This window comes from Seriola lalandi, unplaced genomic scaffold, assembly GCF_002814215.2.
Source record: "Seriola lalandi dorsalis isolate HSWRI2012SDOR001 ecotype SW California unplaced genomic scaffold, Sedor1 jcf7180002054470, whole genome shotgun sequence".
In the NCBI taxonomy this organism is placed as follows: Eukaryota; Metazoa; Chordata; class Actinopteri; order Carangiformes; family Carangidae; genus Seriola; species Seriola lalandi.
In genome coordinates this window covers 852,567-880,197 of record NW_019525023.1, presented here as the reverse complement: position 1 = coordinate 880,197, position 27,631 = coordinate 852,567, and the positions used below count along the sequence as shown (strand labels likewise).

Here is a 27,631-nt window from a genome sequence, read left to right as displayed (position 1 = left end):
AACCCCACCCCACCCCCTCTCCCCCAACACATACACACCGTCTGCTGAAATCCAGAGGAAATATGTATTCATATATTCGAATTGGTTACATGGCTTGGATTATCTATACCGACGAGAAGAAAATATAACCTACCTGCTGTAATCGATCGTGTGTCCATCATCATAACCATCATCATCTGATACAGCCCATCTTCATTTTAAATCAGTATGATAGTAAGTGAACGTACAGCGGCTTAAAAATAAAAAACAAACAAAAAAAATGTCTTCCAACAGCAGCTCATTCAAAACAGAACGCTGAAATAAAACACGTTTCCTTACATGTCTGTATTTTTAAAGCCTTCACAGCGCAAACAGATGAGAGCATATTCGTTTTCTTGGCGATATGGATCCATTCTTATACAGGAGCGACGGCCACTGGACTTGCACTGAAAAATGAGTATGAAGTCACTGCCTACGTATGTGGGCATGAGCATAACCACTGCATTAAAGTAGTCCATCTGTAAAAACTAGCCTCTCTTCTTCACATTTATGATAATTAAACAGAGTAAGAACGGCCATTTTCCCAGTTTCTACTTCACTGTTACAAGATTTGAAAGAGACCGTTACACCGTATTCTGTGACGTCAGTTATTTTACCGCAGGAAACGATTTTTTCACCATGGCAACATACTTAAGCTTTTATGACCCATGTTAGCTCCACAGTATTTTACCTTGATAACATAGGTTATGAAAGTTACCGTTACTGATGATATGATGATATTTAAATTGGTTCACAAATGTTTTGAATTTGGCTGTGACAGCAGAAACTGACGGTTTATCTGTCTACAATGGAGCCTTAAACTACCTGTCGGTATCAGGTGGTTTAAACAGGTTTAGAATAATAAAAAGCTGTTCCATGTTAAAGCCAGTTAAACCAGCAGCTACCATACAATTTATTGAAAATACTACGGGTTTACACTGATTTTATACCGGCTAGCAGCTTTGGAGTTACTCTATTTACTACATAATATTTTAAATATTGAGGGAAAACTTAATAAAAAAAACAAAACATGAAATGCAGTTTTTGTTAGAAACAATTTATTGTCATCAGTCAATAAGCAAACAGTACATCTAAAAAAGAAAAAAATCACTGCAGTTTTGGCACTACGCTATACATAAGTGAGGTACTAAATACTTCAATGCTTTGACTGATTTCAAGTCATCAGGGGAAAACATAAGCAAACCAAAGTCATTTCGATTCATCTCACTGGGTTTTAGAAAAAAGGTAAATGATAGTGATAGTGAGGATAAAAGGGAAGAGGTCACAATTATGAACAGGCAGTTTGGTTATTTTCTTGCACCCAGATACATGAAATGGTGATCAAACTGTGTTCAGGTCCTCATAGCAAACGCATCACACAGCACAGCAGCGGGGAGCTTGCCCTCTCCCTTTCTTTGCAAGAGTAGATGAGAATAGACTCCATTGCTAAAAATTCAGCCATCTACTCAATCTCAGAAATACATCTGATGAAAAATTAAAAGTTAACACTTCAAAAAAGTCAAATAAATAAATAAATATGTTTGTGCATATTTGCTATACCATGATATATACATGCATGATGCATATAATCATATATAGATCAAACAGCCACACAAACATTGTGTGTTGCAGGTTTAACTCTAATCTAAGGAGACCATTCTTCAATAGTCCATTCTCTGTGGCTTTTAACAAACACTTCACTACTGGAGGATAGTAAGGAGTGTGTCCTACACTGGACATCGTGTTGGCTCAGAGTTGATTCTTGGGATATAATCCTGAGAAATGTGTGGGACACCAGTAGATGTCTTCAAGCATCCCATAAACGCGCACACACACATACATCCCGTGCACATGCACACAAACAAACAAAAAAGAAGAAAAAAAAAACTGTACAGTAATGTTACAAACTGCAGGTCATTCATCCCTGCTATGATTGATCCTTAAATATTAAGTATAGTAAAAATGTAAATGAGCTAAATACATAAATACACAACTTTTCAATCCTCAGTGCCACAACTCAGTTGCTTTGTGTGGCACTCTTCCCAGGGTTGTGCTGTCTTTCAGTCAAGAACTGGAGCCTTCTCCCCAATGCAGGCTGGTGTCTGTACAGTCTGGGGTTGTCCCAAACTGATACAAGTGAGACACAAACAAACATAATCTTATCCCTCTAAAATGACCCCTTCACCAGCTTCAGTGATGAATGATATTCATGTTGAATGTCTTTCGGGTGTGCTTATGAACAAATTCAGTAAGTACGTTATATTTGGAGAACAGTGTGAGGTTAATATGCTTTACCAGGTTTTAGGCATAGTAACAGGGAGAAACCAGCAAGTCAGTCAGGACAAGCAGCTGGTCATCTGTGAACTGCTGCTTATGTTGCTGCCAGTTGTCATGGTGAGTCCGTCGGAAGTTTGATAGAGTTTTCTTCACAGTCATCTGGAAGGCCACAAACACAAGTTATGGCTATTTTTTCATTTCTTATTCAGTGAAAAAAGTGAAAAGTGAAACTAAGCAAATGAGAAAGGGCTCAAACATCATCTATCTGCAACAATATAAGGTGATTACACATACTTCAATGGGTTGTGTGTCATTGAGGTGAGCACTCAGGTCCATCAAGAGCTGGGGCATCCAGGTGGGCACATCATAAGGGCTGGAGAGAATACAAGCACTCAGCCCGAGAACACCAGCATGGCGCCGCACCAGGTCTACAAAAGCACAACAGTAGGGATTTCATTAAAATGAGAGAGAACAGATACTGAATTTATCATCACATATTCTAGAGTAGTTAAATCTAGAGTGTTTCCTTACCAGCAGAGGGTATAGTGTCCACTACAGAGCCGAGCTCTCTCTTCCTCTTCTTAGGCAAGGAAGTCTTGCAGAGTGCCTCAAAATGTGCCTGCATGGGGGCGTCCATGGACAGGAAATTGCACTGAAGGAAGCCGCTGAGTGTTGTGGCAGCCATTTCTCTTACCTAGAAAATGATGACAGCAAGAGGAGATGGGAAATGTGTTGTGTCACTATATTGCAGTACTAATTAAAACACACATTACATTGGTCCAACTGAATACACAGATTAAAAAGATGATTATTTTAGAACTTGCTTTCAGTAATCAACATAATAATGTCCTGAAAGGAACAAGGAAGTAATTGAAAAACTAAAGCAGACATTGCTCACAATTAATTGGAATATGACTTGAGGACTCTGTTAACTGGATACTTGATTGGTATTTTATAATACACTGTAATTCCATAAACATTAGAATGTGAAGTGCCACTTTCTGACACCTTATAAATTAAGGTTAAGGCTTATATATACTAAAAGAACCAGGTCTTTCAAGAGTCATCCAAAGAGAGTTTCCCTCTCCCCTCCTTGCTGTCCAAATATAATTGCATTCTTTCATCAAAGTAATAGATTTTTGCAGGAGAAAAAACTTCATGTTTCCTCAATAACAACATTTAGTTTTATTATAGATAACAAACACAGTTGTAACAGTTCACCCTAAATTCTGGCCATCATGGCATAAATTAACTAGTTGTCTTTCCACTACCCATAAGGACAAACAAGCCCCAGCACCTTACTGACAACCTCTAGCTGCACTGTAGGACGTACATAAGACACAGCATAGCAACAATGTCATTAGGTAGGGTGTTCCACTAGTGTGAACACTAGCTAGCTGAATGGAAATAGCAACCAGCTGGGGACTGGGGGTGGCTGTGTTTTTGGGGATGCTTCTCTACAATATGAGCTATAATGGTCTGTTGCACATTTAATGGCTCTATTCTCAATGAAATTCTCAGCAGGAAAGGTGAACTTTAAAATGGGTATTACCCAGATCTTTGAGCAGCATTATCCAGAGGGAAGGCTTCTTTGATTAAATGGGACCACTGGGGCAAATAGGCTACACACCAAGTAACACATGTTTCAGTTCCGTATAAACTGTTTTTTTCTTTAGAAGAAAAACACAGTCCTCACGAGTTAAGTTTGGTGTTTTGTGTGACATGTAACTTAGTAATATGATAATACAAAGGGGGTCAACACATACATAAAATGTATTTTGGTGTATATTTCTAATAAAGGTGATTCTGAAACAAGAGATAAATATAAGTGGCATGCAGCTAAGGCTTATAAATCAGACTTCAGGTTAATTTAAGAGGGCAAACAAAAATGGCTACTTCCCTCCATCCCCCACTTCTCCTTTGTCTATACTCTATCCCTCTCCCTCTCATCCTCTTTCAATCTGAACGTTATCTCCATAGCAACAGATTACTGCAGCCTGTGGTTTCCATAGCAACAGCTAGAGGACTGGAGGGGGGGTGAGAGTGGAGAGCCAGGAGGAGAGTGCTGAATCACTACAGTGAAGCTGAAAGACAGTGAGAGTGCCTGCTAGCATAAACAAGCATGTATTGCCCAATAGCTTGGTGATTATTATATAATCAGACTGCCATATGTTAGGTCATCATCTAACAATGTTCCTGTTTCAATGATCTTCATCTTAAACGGCTGTGAAAGAACGCTTGCTTTTACCTCCAGCTGCTCATCCTCCAGCAGTCGTATCACTAGTGCCCGCACGTCATTCACTGCTTTCTGGTCACTCATGAAGGTGAAGAGGTTGTAAAAAACCATAATCTGGAGGTATGTGAGCACCGTGTAGCGAGCATGCCAGGAGCTGCTGCCAGCGATCTGCAACACACAATAACAGACCCATCCCACATCAATAACAGACTGAGTATTGTTTCACAAGAGGAATAACTAGGCCCTGGATGAGTACACCATTTAGGTTTATTATAACAGAACTAGAACTTCGCTTTGGGGGAATACCACTCTTTTTGAAAATGTATACAAAATTAGCCCGTGTTACATCAAATTAATCTGGATTTGTGAACACAAAGGCCAAACACTCAATCTCAACTTGTATGTCCCATCAATCCACAGCTCAGAACTTTCTAATCATTAGTTAATCAACTTTGCATATCATGTTTGTTATTTCTCTTTATTTTCAAATTTATTTTTTGAAATTAAATTTGTTATCATACTGCTACCAGTTGTGCACTAGATGATGGATGATAGAAGATGTACCCTGATGCCTAGAGATTCCTCCAGAATACACTTTTTCATTTGTTTTCCAGTGAGCTGCACACTGTATGACACAAGATATAGATAATGACACAATATATTATGAATAATTTAAGAACGAACTGTCAGCAAGGTAGACTTGATTCAGTTGTCAATTCCTCTGAACCCTTCATCTTTTTCCTTATTAATCTTATAGGTTATAAGATGTGAGGGTCTGTAAAAAGCCCAGTCATGTGTGATGCAGGTGAGAAGTGGAATAACAGCCACAGCTGCCAGATGACTCACCTCCTGCAGGGCACTGAGGACCATGGGGATCTGTTCTGTGTAGAGGAGTCCCTGAGACATCAGTGACAGGCAGGTCTTTGCATCCCTCTTCAGCTCATCGTAACTGTCATCATTCTCAACTGGAGCGATCTGGAGGAGAGAGACAGAGATAGGTCAATGGGTGGATTGGCATCATTTTAAGTCCTTTAATTGCATACACATTAAGAGAGAAAAATTAAAGTTGGTAATGGCAAAGCTGAGTGTTTCACCTTGAAGAGCAGGGGAAGCAACCGTAGCTGCTCTGACACAGCAGTGGAGAAGGAGCGGCCGGCACTTGCAATCAGCCACTTTAGCACTGTAAATGTTTGAAGAGGTGTTTGACAAAAATAAATTCATTTTCTGCTTAAAATTGATTCTTTCAGCCATTCCTGTAATGACCAGTATTCATTTATACAGCTGAGTTCAGAGTTAACAGTGATATATCCTTCACCCACCTGTTTTGAGTAGCTTGATGGCTTGCGTCCTCTCATCCTGTTCTCCCACCTCATTCTCCTCAATAACGTGGTTCTGGATCTCCTCATCACCCTCAGTTAGAGGCTTCAGCTGCAAAAGAATCCGCTCTGTGAAGTCCGAGATGCGCGGGGAGGTGGTTGGCTGGGTGTATGGCAAGTTGACATCAATCATGAAGATGTATGTGAGCACACTGGAAGGAAATCAGAGAGGATAAGGTGAGAAACAAAAAATACCAAAAGAGTTTTAAATACTCAATAATAACAAATGATACAGTCGTATTCACTAGGGTTGTAAAAAGGACCTCACCTGCCGATTCGTTCCCGTACATTCTTGTAGACCTGTGTGAGTTTGGGCTCCAGGTATTGTAGCAACCTGTGGAGGAGCTCTGGCACACGCCACTCCTGCTGAGCCAGGCCTCCCTGCAGCACGTACAGACGGCTGGAGAGGAAAAGGAAGCAAAATCATCAGACTTTGTCCGCCATCTCAACATCTGCTTTAGGCAGCAACCTTTCTACTCACCAGGCATCGACAAAGGAGCCACCCTCTCCATTGACTGGAGACTCCATTAGCATCTCAAACAGCCAGTAAAGCTTGCGTGGGTCTCTGCTCTCCTGTAAAAGCCAGTAACAACAGAGTCATATAGAAGAAAGGAGGAGGGACATATGCTTAGGAAATGGAAGGATAAAGATATGATGGATGTAAAGGAACAAAAGCCTTACACAGGCTGTGGCAATGCAGGTGCCCCAGTCGGCGTAAGTTTCTATTGTGATGTTTGACAGGGCAGTGCGGAGTAGTGGACACAACAGCTCCCAAAGGCTCTCAACCTGTAAACAGAGCAGAAGTGTATATCTATCGTCACAAATTAAAAAAAAAAAAGTGTCTTCAGAAGAAGGATATGATGAAATTATGAGTAGCTACCTTACAACATGAGAGTTTCAAATCCATACCTTTGAGTAGCTCCAGTGCTTACAGCCTCTGATCAGCCCAGAGATGATCTCTGCAACACAACGCTGCTTGCTCTCGTGGGACTCTGCCACTAGGCGCTCCATGTGTGGCTGCAGCACAGGCAGAAAGGCATCGCTGAAATTGCGGAACAATCCCTGCAAGAGTAGAAGAAGGGAAAAAGTTAATTTCTTTAATGGACTTAAGTTTTTTTCCCCACATCTGAAAGTATTCCCAGGAAATCTCACCTTGAACAAACAGAACCTGCGAGGGCTAAACTTGTCCTTGCCTTTACGGTCCTCAAGTGAGAGAAACTCAATGAACTGGTTGATGAACACGGGGTCTGAGAAATGGTCGAAGATGATCTGCTCCCGCTGTTAGGAGGGGCATGAGAATTAATTCAACTAGATACAGTTAACATTACTTTCCAGCGGGTGTGTGTATGATGTGTATGAACAAACCTCTGTCATTTCATCTCTGGACAGGTTCTGTTTGGGTTGCTCCTCCAGTGGTGCATACATCATCAGTTTTCTAGAGAACAATAATGAGTTAATGGTGAACAAAAACAAGGTGAAAGATGCTCTTTGACAGATATCGAGGAAAACATAAATATAATTCAAAAAACAATTAAGTAAACAGGCATTATAAAATGGGAACCTTGGCCAGCAGTAGTATCCCCAGTGAGTCTTTTCAACAAACACACAGTGATCCCAGTCCTGCTGTGTGCGTGGCAGGCTGCTGCTGTTATACTGGAGCCAGTGGTTGTCTGGACGGTCCCCTGCCACAATATCACTCAGCTCCTTCACTCCGCCTAGCAAAGATAAGTGAGGATTTTTTGAGATGAGTTTTAGAAACAATAAATAGAACGAAAATGAAATGCAAAAACACTAGACAAACAAATCCTTATGATGCTTACAAAGCTCAGATGGGCTGACGGGGACTTTTTTATGTGGTCTCTTTATTTGTTTCATGATCCCTGCTACAGCTGATATCGCCACCTAATGGAGAAAATAAGACATTACACACACAAGCAAAATGTCCACAGGAAAGACTGGAATGCATCCATATGCTGTTTGAGAATCACAACACTACTACTACATGACTCATAATTTGCAAATACCACACCTTGCGGACATAGAGGGAGTCATGGTTGAGGCTTTTGACAAAGAACATAACAGCAGGGGGTGGGAGTTGGTGGTCATCTCTCAGCAGCAATGACAGGAAGCCAATTGCAATGTGTTCGAACTTCCATGGCCTGGAATGATAAACAAAATATATGTAAAGATAGTACAAAGATATATATATATATGAGAATTTGATTTGATGAAGTAAATAATAAATCAACCTACATGTTTCTGTTGCTGAGGCAGTCCAGCAGATCACCAATAAGGTGTTTGTATTTCCTATAAAAATGCAGAGCATTATTAGCTTTTGTACCTGTTATGTAACCAAACCTGTCTTTCTCACATTAAGCTTTTATGCAGAGTAAACAAATCATAACAGATGGGCTATGTGCCAATATTTTTGAGGTTTTTAGGTGTTTTATTCTGCAAGGCAAAAAGCCAACGATGGGAACTGCAGACTCTGTTAATTCAGCGCAATTTAAGTCATCATAGTGGTTGCTCAAAGAGGAAGAAGCTTGCGGGTGTGAACTTACTCAATAGACTCAGAGTTCTTGAGCTCCTGCCTCTTAACACCTTCTGCTGTTTCTTCCTCTGAAGGGACCGGGTCCTCAGGAAACGGATTTCCAGTAATCATAATTTGTTTGGCCACAGCGCAGCACTCAGCAGGGATCTAAAGGGATGTAAAAGATAAAACATATTGTATTAGAAGTAATTGTCGGAGGGGAAACATAAAGCAAGCGCTATTAGGAGAAAGTGATTTGGTTAACTCAGACTGAGGCCCTGTTCAGACCTGGCATTAACATGTGTCTCCACATGCGTCTCAAGTGACCACTTGTGATTAGATCGATCTCACTTCCCCACTGCATATGCAAACAAACAGTTTTGCTGTTTGCAAAGACCAAATGCACTGTTGTTTTTAAACCAGCCCGACTGACAGACCGTTCTGTTGTCAATGTGTCTGTGTGAGAGAGAGAGAGTGAGTGAGAGAGAGAGAGAGAGAGTGAGAGAGAGAGAGCGAGGCAGGGAGGAGCCAAGTGAATCATTGCACTCCACACAGTTAAACAATGAAATAAGGTTTTAGCTATGTGAAATAGTTAAAAAAAAAAAAAAGAAGAGAAAATCAGTGTATGGCAGTCATTGTTGATATTGTGGCAGGTCACCATAAATAAATCCATGTAGGGAAACACTTCAGCGGGAAAAATCTGACTCTGGCAGAAGAATATTTTTTTTAAAATAACTTTTTTTATTTTACAAAGCATTGCGTCTTTTAAAATAAATGAACGCTACATTAACACTTAACCACTCGTTTGCGGCTCACTTCCTGCAGCAGTACGTCCACTTCAGAGCTACTAAAGTTCCTTTTGTGTTTTGATTTTGGTGCTCCTTCTTTAGATTTTCGTTTTGGCATTTTCTCAACTTTCCTCTCTTTGTGACTTCTGTCTGTGTCTGCACACGACCCTTCAGTCTCATGCCCTTTTAACAGCATGATAAATAAATGATACAATAACTATATTTGATATAGATTGTGCAATCGCACAATTTCAAGGTCCTGTTGTTTGAGTTACTGAACTTCAACTATTACAGGAAGATGTCACCATGGCCTTCGATTTTATGATCAATTTGTGTAGGTGTTCTTTGTGTTTTTCTCACAGAGAAGTCCATGCCGATGGTCTCATACTGGCGATGGATTTTGTCTGCAAGGTCATCGAAGAGGCGCACAATGGAGGGCTTCTCCAGAGACATGGCTGAGCTGAGGCCAGAGCGTACAATAGCAGGCCACGTCAGAGCAATGCATTCCCAGTCATGCAGATTGGCAAGGCACACCCCACTGTGATTCCCGAGAAGACAGTACAAGGCACCCTGGAGACATACAGATATAGCATATGAGAAAATTAGAAATATATATTCCTAAATATGAGAATGGAAATAAATGTTTGAGAGTTTTGATGGTGTAAAGCAACGTTACTGTCATACTTTGAACTGCTGCTGCGTGACACTGCTGTTGTCTGGGTTGAGAAACTCCAGCACATGGGGGATCAGATCTCTGCAGCAGAAATTGTAGGTTCCCAGTGCAGTGAACAACACATTTTGAGCCCTGCTGCGCACCTGGATGGTAATAAGAAGTCTCAGTTAGGGTATTATTTACTTCATGTGTGTTAGGAACACAAGTTACATACAAGTCTTTTTGATTAATGATGTGTAACAGCTAATCTATGATAATATGGTAAAAAACTCAGGAAACTAATAAATAAATAGGGTCGATACACTGTTAATAAAATGTAGACAATACATCACTGTAGGATGTCCTGTGAAACTCACTTGACTGTAGGTGCTTGTGGAAAGCCTCAACAGATCTTTCATCAGCTCCTGGTGAATGCTCCTGTACTGACATCCTTCAACTGTGAGCTTTCGCAGCTGATAACACGAAAGATCCAGAGTTAAAATGGTAGAATACATAATTGATACACGAAAACATAATTTCTTTATTAACGACATACCTCATGCTGGAGCATGACTCTGTCTATTAGCAGAGCTCTGATGTGCTGCTTTCTGCCATGAAGCTGAAAATACAAGGCATTTTATACATTTAGCAACCGGTCAGTTTAATCATGAGATGTAATATCAGTATCACTATGTAATCTCAGTTTTGGGGGACATAGCAAATAGTTTCTGAATCATTCACAGGGAGACAATAGTGGAAAAGTAAAGAAAGTAAAATAAATCAAATGGCAGATTTCTCACTCTGTTTTCCATCGATTTCTTCACAAGGTTGAAGCTCTTCCAGCGCGAGTCAAACTCATGTTTGTGAGAACCTTTGAAATGCAACAGGTCGCTGATGATCTGAAATGTATCACAGACAAAAATATTGATTACTGTTGGGTGGTAGGATCAATAAATTACATATTGGCAATAGCCTCAATTTGAGACTTTGAGCAATTCAAGACAGCAAACATGAGGCATTTAATAATGTACACACAGTGCTCCACTGTGGCTTTCCAAAAAGATATCGTGTGAGTGTATGTTTTGTTTACAGAATTTGTAATATTCTTGTATACTATGATCTTGAAGACATGAGACAAATACATCAGCAAATGCTGGTTACAGGGGTGGCAATGTGCAACAAGGCAATTTTTCTGAATCCTTATATTATGTTGTATATTTTTCAACACGAACAAATCAATATCAAGACTTAAATATATACAGGCTATTATGTTATTGCCAGCCTACCTTGATGATGGAGAAAAGAGACTTGGTATCATCTTCAGAGTGCTCGAGGATGTAATCTGGAAGAAGAGGTAAAGGAACTCAGGCTCACAATATACTGTAGGTTTCTGACCTGCTGCCTGACTGTTAAGCTGAAAGTGACTAGAGCTTGGTTTGGGGATGTGGAAGTGGATTAAAGGGAGATCACAAGCATAAAACGGTGTATAACTGAGTGAACACTTACGCAGCAGCTGTCTCATTACACTACAGATAGCATCTCTGTAGTTTTCTCTGGTCTGATCTGCTGGCAGAAATAATATTACAGTGGAAGGTTATACTCCAAGAAACCCTATAGTTTACATCTATTGCAGCAAAACTTTTATCATCCAACAGCTCTTAATAAGTGACTTACGTACCGTACTCCATTCCTGTATAGAGGGTGGTCTCATCTAGATTCACCATGCTATGCACCCTGGGGGGAGAAAGCAGGTTCAAAGCCAACTTAACTACTGAACACAACATCTGAAAACAATTTTTGTCTGTCCAACATACAGTTTTTAGCAATGATAGTACAATTGCATTATTAAAAAAATATTAGTAACTCATATATTTAGTGGATTTTTTTCTTTGTTTTATCAGTCCAAATGATTCAGCAAAATAAAGTGAAAACAATGCATACATCAAAGAAATCTTTTCTATCATCAGTCCAAATGTGCAAATCCAGATGTTCCTTGTCAGTGTCTCTACTTTGAGAATCTACTTTCTTATTAAATGTGAAATCAACAAATTGGTCCCTCTCTCCAAAGAACACAACACATCCACTCACAATTTTCCTAAAGGAGACTTTAACAAACATTTGTTAAACCACAGTGTCTTTCTTTGGTTTTCTTAGTCAGCGTTTAGTAATGTGAATGCAGCTGCTCACAGTTCAGGGATGGGCTGTCCTTTCAGCGGAGGCATCAGACTCCCAGCACCTAGGAGGCAGTGCTGAACAATGGTCAGACTTTGTAGGACATCATCTCTGAGAAACACAAAGCCAACATCACCATCATGTATGTACATCCATTACAGAGCCAAAAAATGGACCAAATACAATCTACAGCTAGTGACGTCAGTACAAATCAGAATCTAATTTCTGATGGAGGACAGAGGGGTACTCAGACTCGTTGCTCCTTACCTGCTCATGTCCTGTTCTCCCTGTGCAAATCTCTGAAGGCGCTGCAGTTCAGGCTGGAGGATCAGGTCCAGTAAATAAAAAGAGAAGGAGGTCTCCTCAACACTGGGCACATGCCACCGGATGTCCAAATTCCACAGGTCCCCAGGTCGACCCCAATCCTGCATGGGATAAAAACAATGAACAAAACTTGCACTAGTTACACATTACTTAGTTTAGTAAAAAAAAATATCAGGTTACATTAAAATCACCTGTTAAAAGTGAACCAACTTGTTTTGGTGGCACAACTCCGATATCCAGCATAAATGTGTAATCAGTAAAAAATCTCATGGAATTATTTTCTCATCTGGTTTGGTCACATCATTTTTTAAAGTTTAAGTTATTTATTTACTTTTTTGGGGGCATTTTATGCCTTTATTTGACAGGACAGTTTAGAGAGACAGAAAATTGAGGGACAGAGAGAAGGGGAATGACATACAGCAAAGAGTCCAGCCAGCCGGGAGTCGAACCGGCGACTTGCTGCTCATAGCATCTGCACTCACATGGTATGTTCCCTAACCATTCTGTTAATGAGTCGCCCTGGTTTGGGTCACATTTATATGTGAAAGTGTGTCCAAGAGGAACTGAATATCTGCCAATGCAACTTCAATCTCAACACACAGACTTGCAAGTTGGAGAGTCAGCACTTTTACTCTGGCCGGCAAAAAGAAAAAGCATGGACATTCCAAGCACTTAGTGAAGAGCATAGCTATAATTTATATATTGTATTATTTATTATAATACAACATTGGCTAAAAGTTACTAAAATAAATCATGATTTACAAAACTGTATCTGTCTTGACACCACTATTTGAGTGTTTAGTGGCTAAAGGAAAAGATATGATGTCTAACGTGGTGAGACATACAGTATGTCACTGCATTAGCAAGATACCAATTTACGTATACGACACCAATTACAGACCACTTAAAAGACTGACACAACCCATAATACACTCTCCCAGGCCTGCACTACTGCTGGCAACCACAAATGAAAATTTCATCTCTCCTGCGGTGCAGCAGACAGTGATCCTGCCAAGTGATTTACTACCCACATGCCTCTACCAAGGAAGAGACAATAGGATCAAAGTACAGGCTGTCTTCAATGACTAACTATCTAAAGAGAGGCCAACAATTAATCAAGCCAGGTCACAGTGAGCGCCACAGACTGACTTAGCTGGTTTAAGGATACATAATTGCTAGTCTATAATTGCAAGTGTTTTTCTGTTTCTAAAACACAATTTCTTAAGGAGTGGACTTTTGTAAACACAAATGCACCTGACCAGATATGTGGGAAAACCAGGATAAATAAAGCAAAGCTGGTCTGTATTTAGATTGAAAAAAATGTCCAATCAATATTTATTAGTACCTTTATGGGTAGGTAGTCGCTGATTGGTTGGTGGAAGCCCCCTGGCACGCTGCAGTACTCTGTGGGGTAGATCAGGGCAGTAGAACGAAGGATGTGGTGGAGCAGGTTGCAAGCTAGAGTGTAGCCCTGCTTACACTTGAGGTGGAGTGTCAACTGCAAAATCTGGACCAGGTCAGAACGATAGGGCAGGATCTTGTCACCGTCCACTCGAGTCACCTGGGGTGCACATGGCAAAAAGGGCAAAAAATACAGAATTATATATATATATATATATATATACCGATCAGCTGTGTTGGACAATACAGGAAATTGAGGGTTAGGGTCAGTTAACCACGAATAATCTAAATCACCTCAGACAGGAGCTGAAGATTCCACAACAACTCCTTGTCAAGCTCTTCCTCATTCAACACTTCCTCATCTGTTAAAAAAAAAAAAAAAAGTGTCTGTAAGGCAAATGACAAAAACTCGTGAAGGAGAACAAAAGTCATGGATTCAGTCATGCGTTCAGTCATCTCCTCTTTTAGAAATGCTTATTCCTTTGTGGTGAGCACTTACTGACAGTGATTTGGTTTATGGCATTGCAGCAGTGTGGCACAAACATCTTGAGAGACTCTGCAGGATGACACTGAAAAGAGAAGCACAGCAGGGATGAAGATAGTAAACTAATAATCTACAAGACGTAAATGCAATGGGCCTAGATGAAGAGTGAGAGTGGACAAGACTGACCTTTGAAGCAGCTCTGCACATGTCAGCCACCATTCTCCCAGCTACACGCGTCTCAAAGATGTTGGTGGTTGCAAAGTTGAACACCTTTACCAGAGCCACCTGTTGGACAAATGTGACAAATGTGTTTTATATATATATGTATATACAAATGAAAGAATGTGAAATGAAAGAATGTGAAATGTGGACTGAGACAAGTGCATGAAAGCTGAGTCTTAACCTTGAAGATGTCCAACGAACACTGTGTGAGGATGGTGCTAAAGGTGGAGGAAAGGCCGAGCTCAACCAGACTTTCCAAATGTGTCATCTTCTCAGTTTCTGTTTCCTCTCGAGTTTGTTCCAGAGTGCTGCTGTCTATCAGGGCAAAACATCTGCGCAGATAAAAAAAAAAAACCCAAAATAAACACATAAGTTCAAAAATTCCAATTTGATCACCCCACCCCACCACTCAAACACTAAAAAGAGAAGACACTGTAGGTTACGGGGCTTGATTAACTTCCAATCGTGTACCTGAACCACTATTTTAAAAACCACCAATTTGTCCCTGCCATAGGCATGAAACTCTTCTAGCAAAAATGACCATGTTTGGTTTTTCCTTGACACAGGAACAAGTCATATCCATGTGTTTGAATAAACCAGACTTGCAGAGCAGTACTTTTGCTATATCTATTTGCTCTCTAACAAAAGGACCCAAGAAAAGTTGAATTGGGGACAACTGGAATTGGTTTTCGGTACTTGAAGATGTTTCATCTCTCATCCAAGAGGTTTCTTCAGTTCAGAACTTCCCCTTGATTCAACTTTTCTTGGAAAATTATGACCTGGATAACTGAGAAACTTCACAACTTCACTAAAACAATATTTGACAGATTTACAGAGATTTCTTCCAATTTGTCATTTTTTTGTCATACTGATGCCATTAATTAAAACTACAGGATGTGACCACAAATGATCATATAAACACAACATAATGGAAGTCTTGTTTTTGCCAATACATTTCTGTGTTAATCATTTGACCTAAGGAATGAAGCAATTAATTTCACGGGCGCATTACTGAAGGGAACTGCTGCTGATGAATGACTTGTCTTTTAATGCAGACAGTGTTTCTCCTCTAAACTCCACATACCTGTCCATGAATTGAAGCACAAAGTCTTCAAACTCAGCTGAGGCTGAGCACATCTCTCTTTCCACCTTAAAGTTGTAACAAAAAAAAAAAAATGAAAGAGCCATATGCAAATATCATTAAGGATCACACTGCATTTAACTGTGAAGAGAGGAGATAAAAAAACAGTGGCTCACCTCTGTCAAGTCAGTTCTTTCATGTAGGGCAGACGAACAGTCCACCAAAGGCACGAGAGTCACAAATGTAGCAATAAATTGGAATGTGATCTGTAGGGACCGAAACAATGTTTATGTCCGATGCACAGAATTGAACAAATATAAAGCCAACAAGGATACAGTAACAATATATAAGGTAACGATGGAGCGCACCATGCACTTGCTGAAGTCATTTGGGTCGACGCCTGGGAGAGCTCTCATAAGCAGGGGCAGCATGTGAGTAGGCCCCTCAGGAAATCGCTGCCCACCTGACACTAGGCTCCGTGCCACACCGATCATGCAGCTCAGAGTTGCAGTCAGCTGGTGGGGCTCTGTTAGAGTCTCCAGAGCAGGGTATGTTCTATGGTAGAAGCAAAGAACAACTAGCCCTTTGTGTTCATTTCAAAACATCGCCTTGTCTCTTATCTAAAGCGGAAAACCAGCAACAGTGCTCCAAATTCTTAAGAAGCAGAACTTTCATAAAATCTGATTTATCCTCGAGATTCCCTAGTTCAGTGCAAACTTACTTTTCCAGCACAGGGGGAATGACCAACTCAGGCCTCATTAGAGCCAGGTTTTGCAGGGCCTGGGCTGCATCCAGACTGCCCGTCTTGCTGAACATGGCCAGCAGAACGGGCTGCATCATGCTCTGCACAAAGTCTGTGATATCCTCCTCTGTGAGCTTGTGACTGTCTGGTATCGGTGTTAACCATGTGGGCTTTCTGTAGCGCTCTCTGTGCAGCCGCCGTACCACGCTGGCTGGGAGACGCTGTAGCAGCTTCATGAGCTTCATCTGGACATGAGGATAGAGGGACAGAAAGACAGATACATGACAAAGGGGTGACACACAGGTGGACAGTCTGCTTCCGTGTTGTCTGGACAAATGAAGTAGACGGTGTCGCACAGAGATGGAGACACAAATGACATAACGGACATACAAACAGAAACCAATTCACTGTGAACACAGCTTTGTTTACTTGTCTTGTACGTGCAGAGTATGGGATCACTTTTGTGCAGTCTGATCTCTTTAATGAAATTTCATCACGCAAAGAAGATCACTCATTTTTTGTCAGACATGAGATTTATCATTTCCAACTTTCTCCTAGTGGGTGGCTAGGCTGATGCTCTGAAAATACATGAGCGTTCTTGGTTACAAACAATATATTATGAACAGCACCTTTTACTCTTAGTTGATTGCAAAACACTGTTTACATGCAATAAAACTACAGCACGGGGGATGGACACGTGTTTCCAAGCAACAGCCTAGAATACACACAAACTCATCCCCCTGCCAAAAATAAAGGTTTGTGTATGAGGACACAGGTTGCTGCCTGTGGTTCTTCAAATCTAGTGCAGGGGGGGTTCCTCAAAACAGAAAGGCATGTGGCCCTGGTCCCAGTGACCTTTAATAGAATTACAGCCGCCTCACTCACATGTCCTCCCGTTATTTCTGAACTAGACAGCCCGTGAGATTCAGGAAGCTTCCTAGAAAAATAATGACGAGTGACTCCGACCCCTGTCATTGTGAATGTTGCTGCCATGTGCTCCGTTAAGCCATGTTAAAATGGTGTTGGAATTATAGTTGAAACAAATTGGATGAGTGATGTACTTAAACTCACTTGAAAAAATATCATGATGCATGTGCCCTTTAGATTTAAGTTGTTGTTTTTGTTTATGCGTCTCACAAACTCAGTAAGACATATACTCAGCTTTATATTTTCCAGCAAGTTTACGTTTCTACATGTAAACTGTTTTTGTACTATTTATACAGTGGGGTTGAAAAGTCTGAGATCACTTTCCCACGTTGGAGCCCACTGTATACTAAGGAAAATTAGATGTCCAGCCTACTGACCCTATTGATTCTCTAAATAATTTGTTGATTCTGAACTTTCCATTAAATCCAACTCGTGCTCCAGAACACTGAATTTCCAATTGACTGTGTAATGAGCCGGTCTATACTGTTTTTGGTTCCACCAGTCATCCACCTTGAGTAAAATGTGACTCACCAACCAGCGGCCATGGTTTGATGGATGGAAGAAGGATGTAATACTGTTGAAAAGGCCACTGAGTTGTGCTTGAGTTTGCTTGGTGGGTCCTCCCTGAAAATGACACAAAGGAGTTAAGTGAAACAAAGTTTGCAACTCTTACTTTAACTGCAGTTGTTTCCAAAAATGTATGAAAAATTAACTAACCAGGAGGGATGAGACCCAAAGCACCACATGGCTGATGTCATAGGCATTGGTGACATATCGTGGTACCATCATCTGACTGGTCCCCACAGGGAGATTCAAACTCCTCAAAATTCTTGTGAAAATCTGAAATGTGAATAAAAACTGTTACATTCCACACCTTAAAACCGGATAATTTTGATTCTGTTCAGTTATTCGTCATAAAACTGATCACAAGCCTATGGCATTTAATTAGGCGTAAAAGGTTAGCAGAGTTTATCAGTAACACATATCTGGTTTTGTCAAAAGGCATAAACAGTCAGTGTGTTGAAGCACAAACATGATGCAAGTCACTTCCCTACTAGTAACTGAGAGAAAGATCAACAAGGAAACTTGATAGTTTGTTTCTCTAACAAGCAGCCATGTCCATGAAATACAAACCATCCACCAAAATCACAAAGGTTAGGCAACACATGGGGGAATGTGCCACAAACCTCAAAACAAACAAGTACAAAATTGTGTAGTAGGTACTGGAAAGGGGTTGTTCAGAAAAAAGAGGGCAACAAACCTTTGGGATATAAGGGTCCCAATCAATGTAGCCAATGTTGTCATTAGCCACGCGAGCAAATAGACTGACCAGGTGCTGCAAAGATGTAGGACAAAACATTTACACAGGAAAGACTCTTGACTGTACATTCAAACATTTTTAACAAATGAATCTACTCACCACTTCCCAGCTTGGAAGATTTTGCACAGACACCCATAAGCTGATCATTTCATCAAACCACAACCTGCAAACACATCAGATGGTGAGAAAGGCAGAAAACAACCCTAATAAGTAAATAATGCGACATTTCAAAGCTTATTGCCATTAGCAATCCTTGCTGACTACTTTAATAGGTACATGTGTGTAAAAAAAAAAAATTAGGGTATCACTTTATTTTTTTACATCCATAATTCAGAAAAATTTCCTAATAATGTCAAAGAAGTTTCCTATAAAATTAACAATGTAATTTTGTGTTAATTAAAGGGAAATACAGATAGTATTCAAGTTGTAAAGTTCCAATTAATGTCAATTCATTGCAAGCTTAATCTAGTTTATAGTTCAGTGAACGGTGGGTCAGATGAACATGCTAAAACTGTGAAAGTTATCTATGGGTAAGCATAAAATTGAACATTTAAGGAAAGTTTCTTAAAGCAAAATAATGATTAATGAATATTTTTTAAGTTGGACATGGAGCAGTTCTTTCAAGGAAATGTTCAATGCCATTATAATTAGTACAAAAACACATCATTATTTCCAGGAAACCTCAGAGGAAATTAATAGGAAATTACTATATGGACCCATAAAATAATGAGTTACCCTCTTTGCCTCCAGAGCCACCTACATTTTTCAGCGCATGCAAGATGCTACAAACATTTATTAGGAATTCATGTCAATGCTAACTCCAAAGTACTGCACAGTGTGGACCCAGCATTCCTGCTGCCAATTGCCTCTCATCCCAAAGGAGCGCTGTCAGGGAAAAATCTCAGTGATCACTTGCTTTGTTGCCCTGATGAAAGTGTGTGTTTTAAAAAGAAGTAGACGGTGGCTGTGAAGGTATGCGTCTGGTCAGCACTCGGCATCATTGCTAAGGCATTAGGTAGGCTGTGACATTTAACAGATACTCCACCAGTATTAAGGGGCCTCACTCATCCCATTTCTACACCACTTTTTAATGGTGTGGGTGGAACGGAAAGGCAGACAATATGGTAATGAATAAAAAATGTGTTTTATTAATTTTTTACAAGCAGCAAAAATACTGAGAATCAGTAATGGGCATTGATGTGTGTTTTTTAATCTAACTGGTTAGGAAAACAGAGGAAACTGGTCCTGAGTCTTGGTTCTTTTTCATAGCGCTCGTTTTGATGTCTCACTACGGTATACACAGCCTTGCATATTCACAGAGGCACATTCCATTATTCAGCCCTGAGTGGCTGCCACTCATGATTTTTGCATCAGAACCCTGTGCCTTTATATATGATGGACACATTTATCTCCTCTCATTTCAGAAGCCAAGCTATTTTTTCACTGGATCTCAAGGCTAACTCGCTAAACTATCTGCACACTGGAGTGATAGTTTGGATCTCACCCAGACGTGGGAGAAGATAAGAAGTTTCTTACTTGAAGCCCTTGTGATGCAGCTCTGGAGGCAGAGTTGTGGGGAGGAAGAGCTCAAAGTAGCTGATTGCTCTTTGCATGGTGACATCAAACGGGCAGAGGAGTGGTCTCCACTCATCCAGCATCTCCTGAGTAGCAGACTCCGAAAAGTATCTGTATGAACAGAGAGAGAATCCCAATTCACAATTTACAACTTTTTTGTAAAATCAAGCTCATGAGCTTGATTTTGATGAAAGGAATGCTATTAATATCATTCACCAGCTTATGAATGGACATATATTTACACCTGAAGCATCTAAACCAGCAGAGCAGCTTAAAGGGCGCTACAAAGATGGACAAGCCTCTTAGGTTGTTTACAAATCACATCCTCACACACCTGAACACACTCATCAGGTGCTGGAGACTGATGACCAGACTTTACAGGGAGACTTCAAGAAAAACCTAAGTTACGTTCATATAAATACACAATAAGATCTTGTGTGATACATCCAAAGCAACAGCATACAACTGTGAATCATCTAGTGAATATTTTGAGTTTCCATTCATCAAGACCATCTGTAAGTTTGTGTTATTTTCACATTACAAACAGAAGACTGAAATACCCATTAACAAGCAGCTACTGAAATTTCGATGCCGAGAGTGCAATGTTCCAAAAATGGGAGATTACAAGTCATACACCTGGCACATTTTTAGCTGTTAGGGTAAATCCTGTGGTTCCACTGGGCTCATAGTCCCACAGGGGGATTTTCACAGTTCATTATGTGCTTGTGTAAACCCTGCAGGTTATTTCAGGTCACCTAGCCGCCTCAGCAATTCCACATCCACTGGAGGCCTTGAAAAAACTGTTACTTCCAACCAAGGCTACTTCCTTCCGCCTTACTGCTGATCCAGTGTCTCAGCACCTGACCACAAATCACTCTCCTTTCTCACAGTGACAGGAAACTCTCACATAAGACAGAATTAGATGAGGTAATAGGATTATCTGCCTAAGTGCAAAGCGAGGGACGAGTCCTACTGCTTGCTTAAGATATCTGCAAGTGCACCACCAGAGTGAACACAATCAGGCACCTGCTGGTGACAACAAAGCCATGGAATGAAGTCAAGTTAGCAGAGGCGATATCTATACAGATAAATGAACTGTCAAACTGTCAACTGACTAAAACAGTTCTAACTTTGAACAAAATAGGTGGAATTGCACTGAGACCCTACAGGAGCCTAAATTTAAAGATGAGACATGATGGGGTATTCATAGACAATTTTATTAAGATGTACTTACGGTCTGCAGCTTTTCACAAGTGTTTTCAACACACTTTCCACAGAGCTGGAATAAAAGAAAAGGAAATAAATGTCATGGACATGTTCAAACACTGAAACACTGATGTTAGAGTAACAATTAAACAATCTTCACACCAATGCAACTTGACTTGGAGTGCATGCACACATAAACTTCTTTAGACACCTGACTGGTGTACAGTGAAAGAGAAAAACTGAAAGGCTGGTGTGAAGTGAGGAAACTGTAATAGAATCATATTAACAGACGATAATCAGTTCACTGAAAATAAACATAGTGATTGCTGTCATTAGTGGTTGACCTTCCTGACTGGCCTCAAGCTAATACACCAACTCATATGTTAATATTTCCACTAACTGTTCATTCATAACATGTCACCTTAATTTCAATCACTGCTATGATAGTTTATTACAGGTGGTTTTGGATTTACTTCTAATTATAAAATGCCTTACACATCACAAACTCCTGACATGATTATCTTCATATAGACTGCAAACACAGGACTGTGGTCACATAACAGTGTTGAAAGCTCAGGACCAATATAACCGCAGCTTTTGAGCTTCCACGCCTACAGTCCCACCTATTTGCTTGCATGCAAGCTCAAGCCATGCCTTGTTGGAAATGCCCCGTCAATCCCACTCACCAACTGGTTATTTACCTCCATATCATTCAAGTCTTTTTGTGGTTCACATACTCAACATTTAATACCGCAACAACAGCTGAATTATGGGTGACACTCTGCAATCCAAACTGAAGCTATCTAAATGCATGATTTTAGCCCAATGTTTATAACACTGTAAGCCCACAACACACAGGTCACAGACCAGGGTCAAACTCATGCACTGCAAATCCAGCAACAACAGAACTAGTCAAACTAAGTGTCCCATTACAAAGTGCTCAGACACTCAGGGAGAAGGAACCCCAGAGACTACACTGAATGACCTTTGTATCTGGGTTGAAGTGAACCCTCACGTTGACCTCAACACATTCCAGGAGGGGAGGTAACATGACAAGAGATTGCGCTCCTCCGTGACTCCTGAAAATGCTGTATAGTAGTGCAGGGATGTCTAACTAAGAGGATGGATATGTAACAGCAAAAACTTCCTCGAACATGGGCCGAAATATAGACAATTGTTAAGAGATCATTAATGTTTATACCAATGCCACTGCTAAGCTAATGAAGCAATAACTGTTACATAATGTATCATAAATATTATAAACTGTATCATCTGCTAATATGGTTGTCATGATTTTGGCACTATTGCTGCCACATAATCCACTATAGCTGAAATACTTGGAAATACAAATTGAAAGATTAGAAGAAACCCTAGAAAAAATAAAGAAACTACACTGCCTATTATGACTCTCTCTCTCATATTCGATATGGTGGATAGAAGAAGGGTAAAATAAATCTGTTAGCTGCAGTGCGACAGTCTCCAATATGAGTGAAATGTTAACATTGATTAAGTCTTGATTTTTCTTCAGTCACAAGCTGCATATGGGGTGTCCAGTTTTTGTTTTCACATGCAATGTAAAAAACAAAAAACAAGTAAGTGCCTCAAACGATGAATTCAAAGTAAAACACAAAGAGAAGTATTGTCCTTACCACCTCTGAACCAATTTTAGCATTATGAGTTTAGTGGATGAACGAGGCCGTGGAGAACTGAATGTGAAAGGAGACAAAGGCATAAAGAACACATTCAGCACACGACAAAGTGCCAATCATTCAAAAAATGAACATACTAGGCATCAACTTCTACAATTTATTCTGTAATCAGAGTATAATGTTTTGTGTGCATTAGTATAGTTTTGACAGAGGTGAACTGGCAATCAGCCAAAGCAGCTTGCTTTTATCAGCTGTAACATGAAAGTGATGTGCTAGCAAGGCATTTGTGTGATGAACATACAATGTTCCCATAGCACCATAATAGAGCACCTCGCACTGCTTGCTAAGACCCTCATAGAAAACCAACATTTAAACCTCTGCTAAGTGTAAAGGTCATGACTAACATTGTTCCTTGTAAAATCAAGTCAAGAAGGGTATGTGGCATAAAACATGTTCCACTTGTTCTCCAACAACTTGTCCACTTATGCAAAACGTTTTATTCAAACTACTGAGATCCATAACCCAAGAGTAGCCTAAACTAAAAAAAAACTAAAAAAACTGACTTGTGAATTAGTAGAATTGATGTATAAATATATTGATCTACAGTGACTAAAATAATCTGTTTATAGTTAATTAAAGTAAAGCAAAGAACAAAATTAACAAAGTGAAGATTTTTAAGGGCTTTATAATTTGAATGAAAAAGCCAGCTAACCCAAGTTAAAATGGATGGGTCTTTGTTTGTTACACTATAATCCATCTGGACAATTAGGGAATGGTCAGCAATGTTTTGGTCAATAGTGTAAGCACAACAAGGTAGGAATCCTTGTTTATGCTCAATTCCAAGATAAATTTTACCCACTATGACATGTCATTTACAGTGATTCATATCAACTTAAGCTTTTCCAGAAACAAGGATTCTGTCACTTGATATGTTCTGTTTTCCCTGTGGGGAAGTACAGATACACCAAAATGTTTTGTCTAGTTTCTACAGTATTTTTCTGCTGTAATTACATATACCATCATCCAAATCTAAGAAATTGAATTTGCAGGGGGAAAAAAAAGATGTGAACACACTCCCTAAGTTCTTCTGGAGCCTGATGGCTACTGAAAGTGTTGAACTAATTCCAGGGAATAAAAATGTAAACACTTTTATTTCCATATATGGCTGCTAAATGTTATCCGATCTACTTCAAAACCACCAAATCTGTACAATTTCAATGTAGCGAATACACCTTCCACCCTGGATATATCAACAGCGTTTTCTAATTTCTATGATTAAGCTTAAGCTGTTTTAAAAAACTAACAATATTAACAGCAGCAATGAAGAACAGAGGCATACTTGGGAAACCAGTTGAGGCCCAGATGCTCTGTCTTCGAGAACAGAATCCTGTCATGCAGTTCGTACAGTGGTCTCCACGGCAACTCAAGGTCGTCCCTTGACAGTAGTTCCCTTTTCCTGTTAGATGAATCAGACATACAGATAGATGAGAATAAACACAGAGATCTTAGCTCATGCAGCTCTACACTATGGAAAAATCCATAAGATCCCACAATGTATTTAGTTGGTGGGTTTGCAGTATTTGTTTTTTTTGAAACCATCCAACTTAAATCTTGGGGAAACTACGATTCAAAAATATCTCTGACTAGCGTGTTTAATGTTTGTACAAACAGTTGAGTGAAACAGATGGGGCCCACTCTTACTTGAGGAGGTTGATAAGAAGCCGTGCAAGGCCCTGCATCATGCTGATCTCCAGTCTGGGGATCGTTACTAGCTCATAGAGCAACTTGATGAACAGCACATGGTCTTCTTTGCTGAACTTCCGCCCATACAGTCTCATGTACCTAAATAAGAAACAGATTTGGGGATAATTGCTTGAGTGTCAACATACATAATAAGTCATCAGAACCCCTGTGGGCAACATGAACAACACAGCCTTAGGTGCTTATGTTCTCTCCTGCTTAAAAAAAAAATTATTATAACAAACTCAGGCATCCAAAAATTAAGAGAGTGAGAACACAGGCACACATTTTTTTAAATGACACAACTAAAGCTGAAATAGCTTCCCTGAGACCTTTGAAATTGACCATTATAAAATGTCTGTAATACTGTTAAAATGCCAAAATACCAGTGAACAGAATCTGGGTCAACCCCACAGTAAACTTTCCATCTCTCTGAGCCGGCAATGACTCACTCTTGGACAGCCAATGCGCCAGCATTGGGGACTGAAACGGATTAAAGACTGCCCAGCAACCAAGTGCAACAAAATGAAACAGCACTCTAGGTAATCCACTGTCATATTTGCTGATGCGATCATACTCATTATTAAATAACTGAAAAATAAATGTTAAAAGGGGTAAAATATAATTCTGCTATTTATTGTGGTTACTAAGATCAAATGAACAAGTATGACTTCATTTATCTATTTGGCAGTTAAATTCCAACAGATAACAGACACTAAAACTATATGAAACAAAAAGCTGGGTGTGAATGAGAACACATAAGTACCCATATTTTCCCATAATAATCAAATAATCAAAATCTTTATTATGAAATATCTCATGAACTGTCACCTGACTCCCTGAAAATGTCAAAGCCGGAACACAAGTGGAAAAATAATGACAATGACCTACTACTGTGCTGCACTGCCAGGGTCACGTTGTGTATTTGACACTTGCCCCGATTATGAAACCTATACCGTTCCTAATCAGATACACTGGGCAGTTTGTGGGTATAAACAGCTAGCTAACATTTAATAACCCATGAAAACATACCAGGGTACAAAGCAGTACAGGCTTTCAAAAACATTTGCAAATAACGTCAGAGTTTCTGAGCAAGCCCCTGACCAGTGTGTACAGGTGCAACAAGAACAAACTAATAGCCTAAAAAACAATCTTCTGTGTTGCCAAAAATAAACGGTACACAGAGAAATGTTTGTGTGCACAACACATTATAATATGACGCAAAAGTTTGCTTCCGTTCCTTCAAGGGGCTCAAGATTGAAAACATTATACAATGAACAACAACTTGTAATGTTACGTTAGGATGCCATAGATTAGTGTTACTTACGTGGAAAGTTTCCTTGTCCAGAACAGCACCCCGGGCCATATCTCTCTAAGCTGAACAGCTCGGGCCAAATTTCCTTTTATTTTACCCAAAATATCATTAGATTCACCATCGAGCCTATCCGCGTACGGCAGAAGTTTGTTGTATACGATGTCTTTTTGAGGAACAAAACCCAATGTGTCAGACTGTGCCTTTTTCATATTACCAATTCAAACCGGCTAGCTTCACTGTGCTAGCGAAAATTCAGTTTTACTTCGTTCGGTTTCCCAGTGCACGTTGTTATGCTACCCGGCTAATATAACGGCTAGCAGCTCCCCAGCTAGCTACCCTCTCTGATGAATCCTAAGGTTGTTATGGCCCGCACACTGACTAAGTTATGAAATTCACAAGTTGATAACACGCTAGCTTGCCACCTAGCTTAAGTTAAGTCAGCTTCCGTTACCGGAAAACACCAACATGATCAGTTTCATTTTATAAAAATTATTAAGGCTAACGAAAAACACGGGTTTATACGGAGAACGCGTTGGCACTCGAATACCCCTCTTTCGGCTAACGTTATCCTACGAACCTGACAATCCGCTAACGGTCTAGCTAAAGTTAGCTCTCTACTACGAAATCACAGTCATATCCCATGAAGTATCAACGTCGACTGGTTCATCCAACTACGGCAAAGGAGATCGCAGACGACACCCAGCTACCCGCTACACAACACAGACGTCATGTCCGCTGGCTTATCAGAAAACTACATTTCCCAGCATTCCCCTCTCCATTCATGCTTTTTATAAATGCTTAACCTTTGGCCACTCACACAGGAGGACTTGAAATCCACTTAGGGCTTCGTGTCGACTCAGGTGTTTTTTCTACTGCAGTAATTTGCTCTTTTTTTTAGGCCAAAATGGCTACCCCAAAGATCTTTACTATTTTGTGAGAATCTTTTACCCCAATTATCCTCATTATTCATGATTGAGTAAATGTTACTGTTGCCACGATTGCTAAGCTATGAGTACTAATTGCCAAATCACAAAACACATATGCAGAGGCTATACACGCAAAATGAAGCTAAAAGGCTAATAAATTGATATATATGTATATATAATAGTTAATGCAATTCAACAAGTCTCAGCCCATAATAGCATTATCATTCAATCATTAATTTTGTGGTGGAGATTTGATCAGTCTTGTGAATTTAGATTTTGATTTGTCATTACTGTAGACTGGTCATGTATGATAATAATGAATGGTAACATGATCAGTACTGCACATGGTGTGGATGATAGTGAACAGTGACCGCCATCTTGCGGTTAAAATAGGTACAAGTAGCAATAAACGATTTATCAAACAGTAAGAAGTCCCACTCTGACCGTATTTTCAAGTATCACTGTGGTCAAACATACTGTAGTCTACCAAAAACGGCTAAATCTACCGCTTAGGATAGAAAAATGTAGTGATGAGAGATTTAAAAAAGAACCGAGGCGCTTGTGATAACTAGCATATGAAAGAAATATCTTAAGAGGCATCAGATATTTATCAGACCAAGGTTAGTTTTTATTTTCGATTGTGTGTTAAACCCTACTCTGGCATAGACA

General features: G+C 39.9%; 2 protein-coding genes across 3 annotated transcripts in view; both read right to left on the bottom strand.

The window, feature by feature from the left end:
• Positions 1 to 560, bottom strand: part of gpr75 (G protein-coupled receptor 75) — a 3,153-nt gene extending 2,593 nt beyond the window's left edge. Inside the window, exon 1 of the mRNA XM_023411645.2 lies at positions 134 to 560. The gene's annotated coding sequence lies outside the window, so the exon portion shown is untranslated. The remainder of the gene's footprint in view (positions 1 to 133) is intronic.
• A 499-nt stretch (positions 561 to 1,059) lies between these two features.
• psme4a (proteasome activator subunit 4a) lies at positions 1,060 to 26,710 on the bottom strand. 2 transcript variants are annotated; one of them, XM_087175434.1, is made up of 47 exons: positions 26,049 to 26,710; positions 24,683 to 24,823; positions 24,321 to 24,437; positions 22,982 to 23,038; positions 21,361 to 21,405; positions 20,088 to 20,237; positions 18,651 to 18,714; positions 18,492 to 18,566; positions 17,948 to 18,070; positions 17,762 to 17,854; positions 16,283 to 16,548; positions 15,930 to 16,116; positions 15,738 to 15,827; positions 15,565 to 15,629; positions 14,662 to 14,812; positions 14,445 to 14,543; positions 14,274 to 14,343; positions 14,069 to 14,136; positions 13,719 to 13,934; positions 12,317 to 12,474; positions 12,065 to 12,160; positions 11,556 to 11,611; positions 11,384 to 11,440; positions 11,164 to 11,219; positions 10,678 to 10,776; positions 10,434 to 10,496; positions 10,255 to 10,350; positions 9,910 to 10,041; positions 9,586 to 9,795; positions 8,469 to 8,605; positions 8,161 to 8,214; positions 7,937 to 8,066; positions 7,728 to 7,809; positions 7,469 to 7,622; positions 7,273 to 7,342; positions 7,060 to 7,185; positions 6,817 to 6,969; positions 6,589 to 6,693; positions 6,389 to 6,480; positions 6,176 to 6,307; positions 5,851 to 6,059; positions 5,626 to 5,711; positions 5,378 to 5,506; positions 4,544 to 4,699; positions 2,827 to 2,989; positions 2,590 to 2,723; positions 1,060 to 2,454 (listed from the first exon to the last, which is right to left on the bottom strand). In XM_087175434.1, exons 1-47 carry the CDS (start codon positions 26,243 to 26,245, stop codon positions 2,320 to 2,322), a joined length of 5,544 nt encoding a protein of 1,847 aa, XP_087031560.1. In that variant the 5' UTR covers positions 26,246 to 26,710; the 3' UTR covers positions 1,060 to 2,319. The 2 variants fall into 2 exon arrangements, with proteins under 2 accessions (XP_087031560.1, XP_087031561.1); XM_087175435.1 differs by lacking the exon at positions 22,982 to 23,038.
• Positions 26,711 to 27,631: the final 921 nt, after the last annotated feature.

Bases quoted from the DNA above. Each gene is read 5' to 3' on its own strand.
- psme4a (XM_087175434.1), bottom strand. From the start codon at position 26,245: ATGAAAAAGGCACAGTCTGACACATTGGGTTTTGTTCCTCAAAAAGAC. The intron at 14,813-15,564 runs GTATGTGGAGTT...TTATCTGCGCAG, and splicing joins GTGCTTCAATTCATGGACAG to ATGTTTTGCCCTGATAGACA. The intron at 6,308-6,388 runs GTGAGTAGAAAG...TTTCCTCTCCAG, and splicing joins GGCTCCTTTGTCGATGCCTG to CCGTCTGTACGTGCTGCAGG.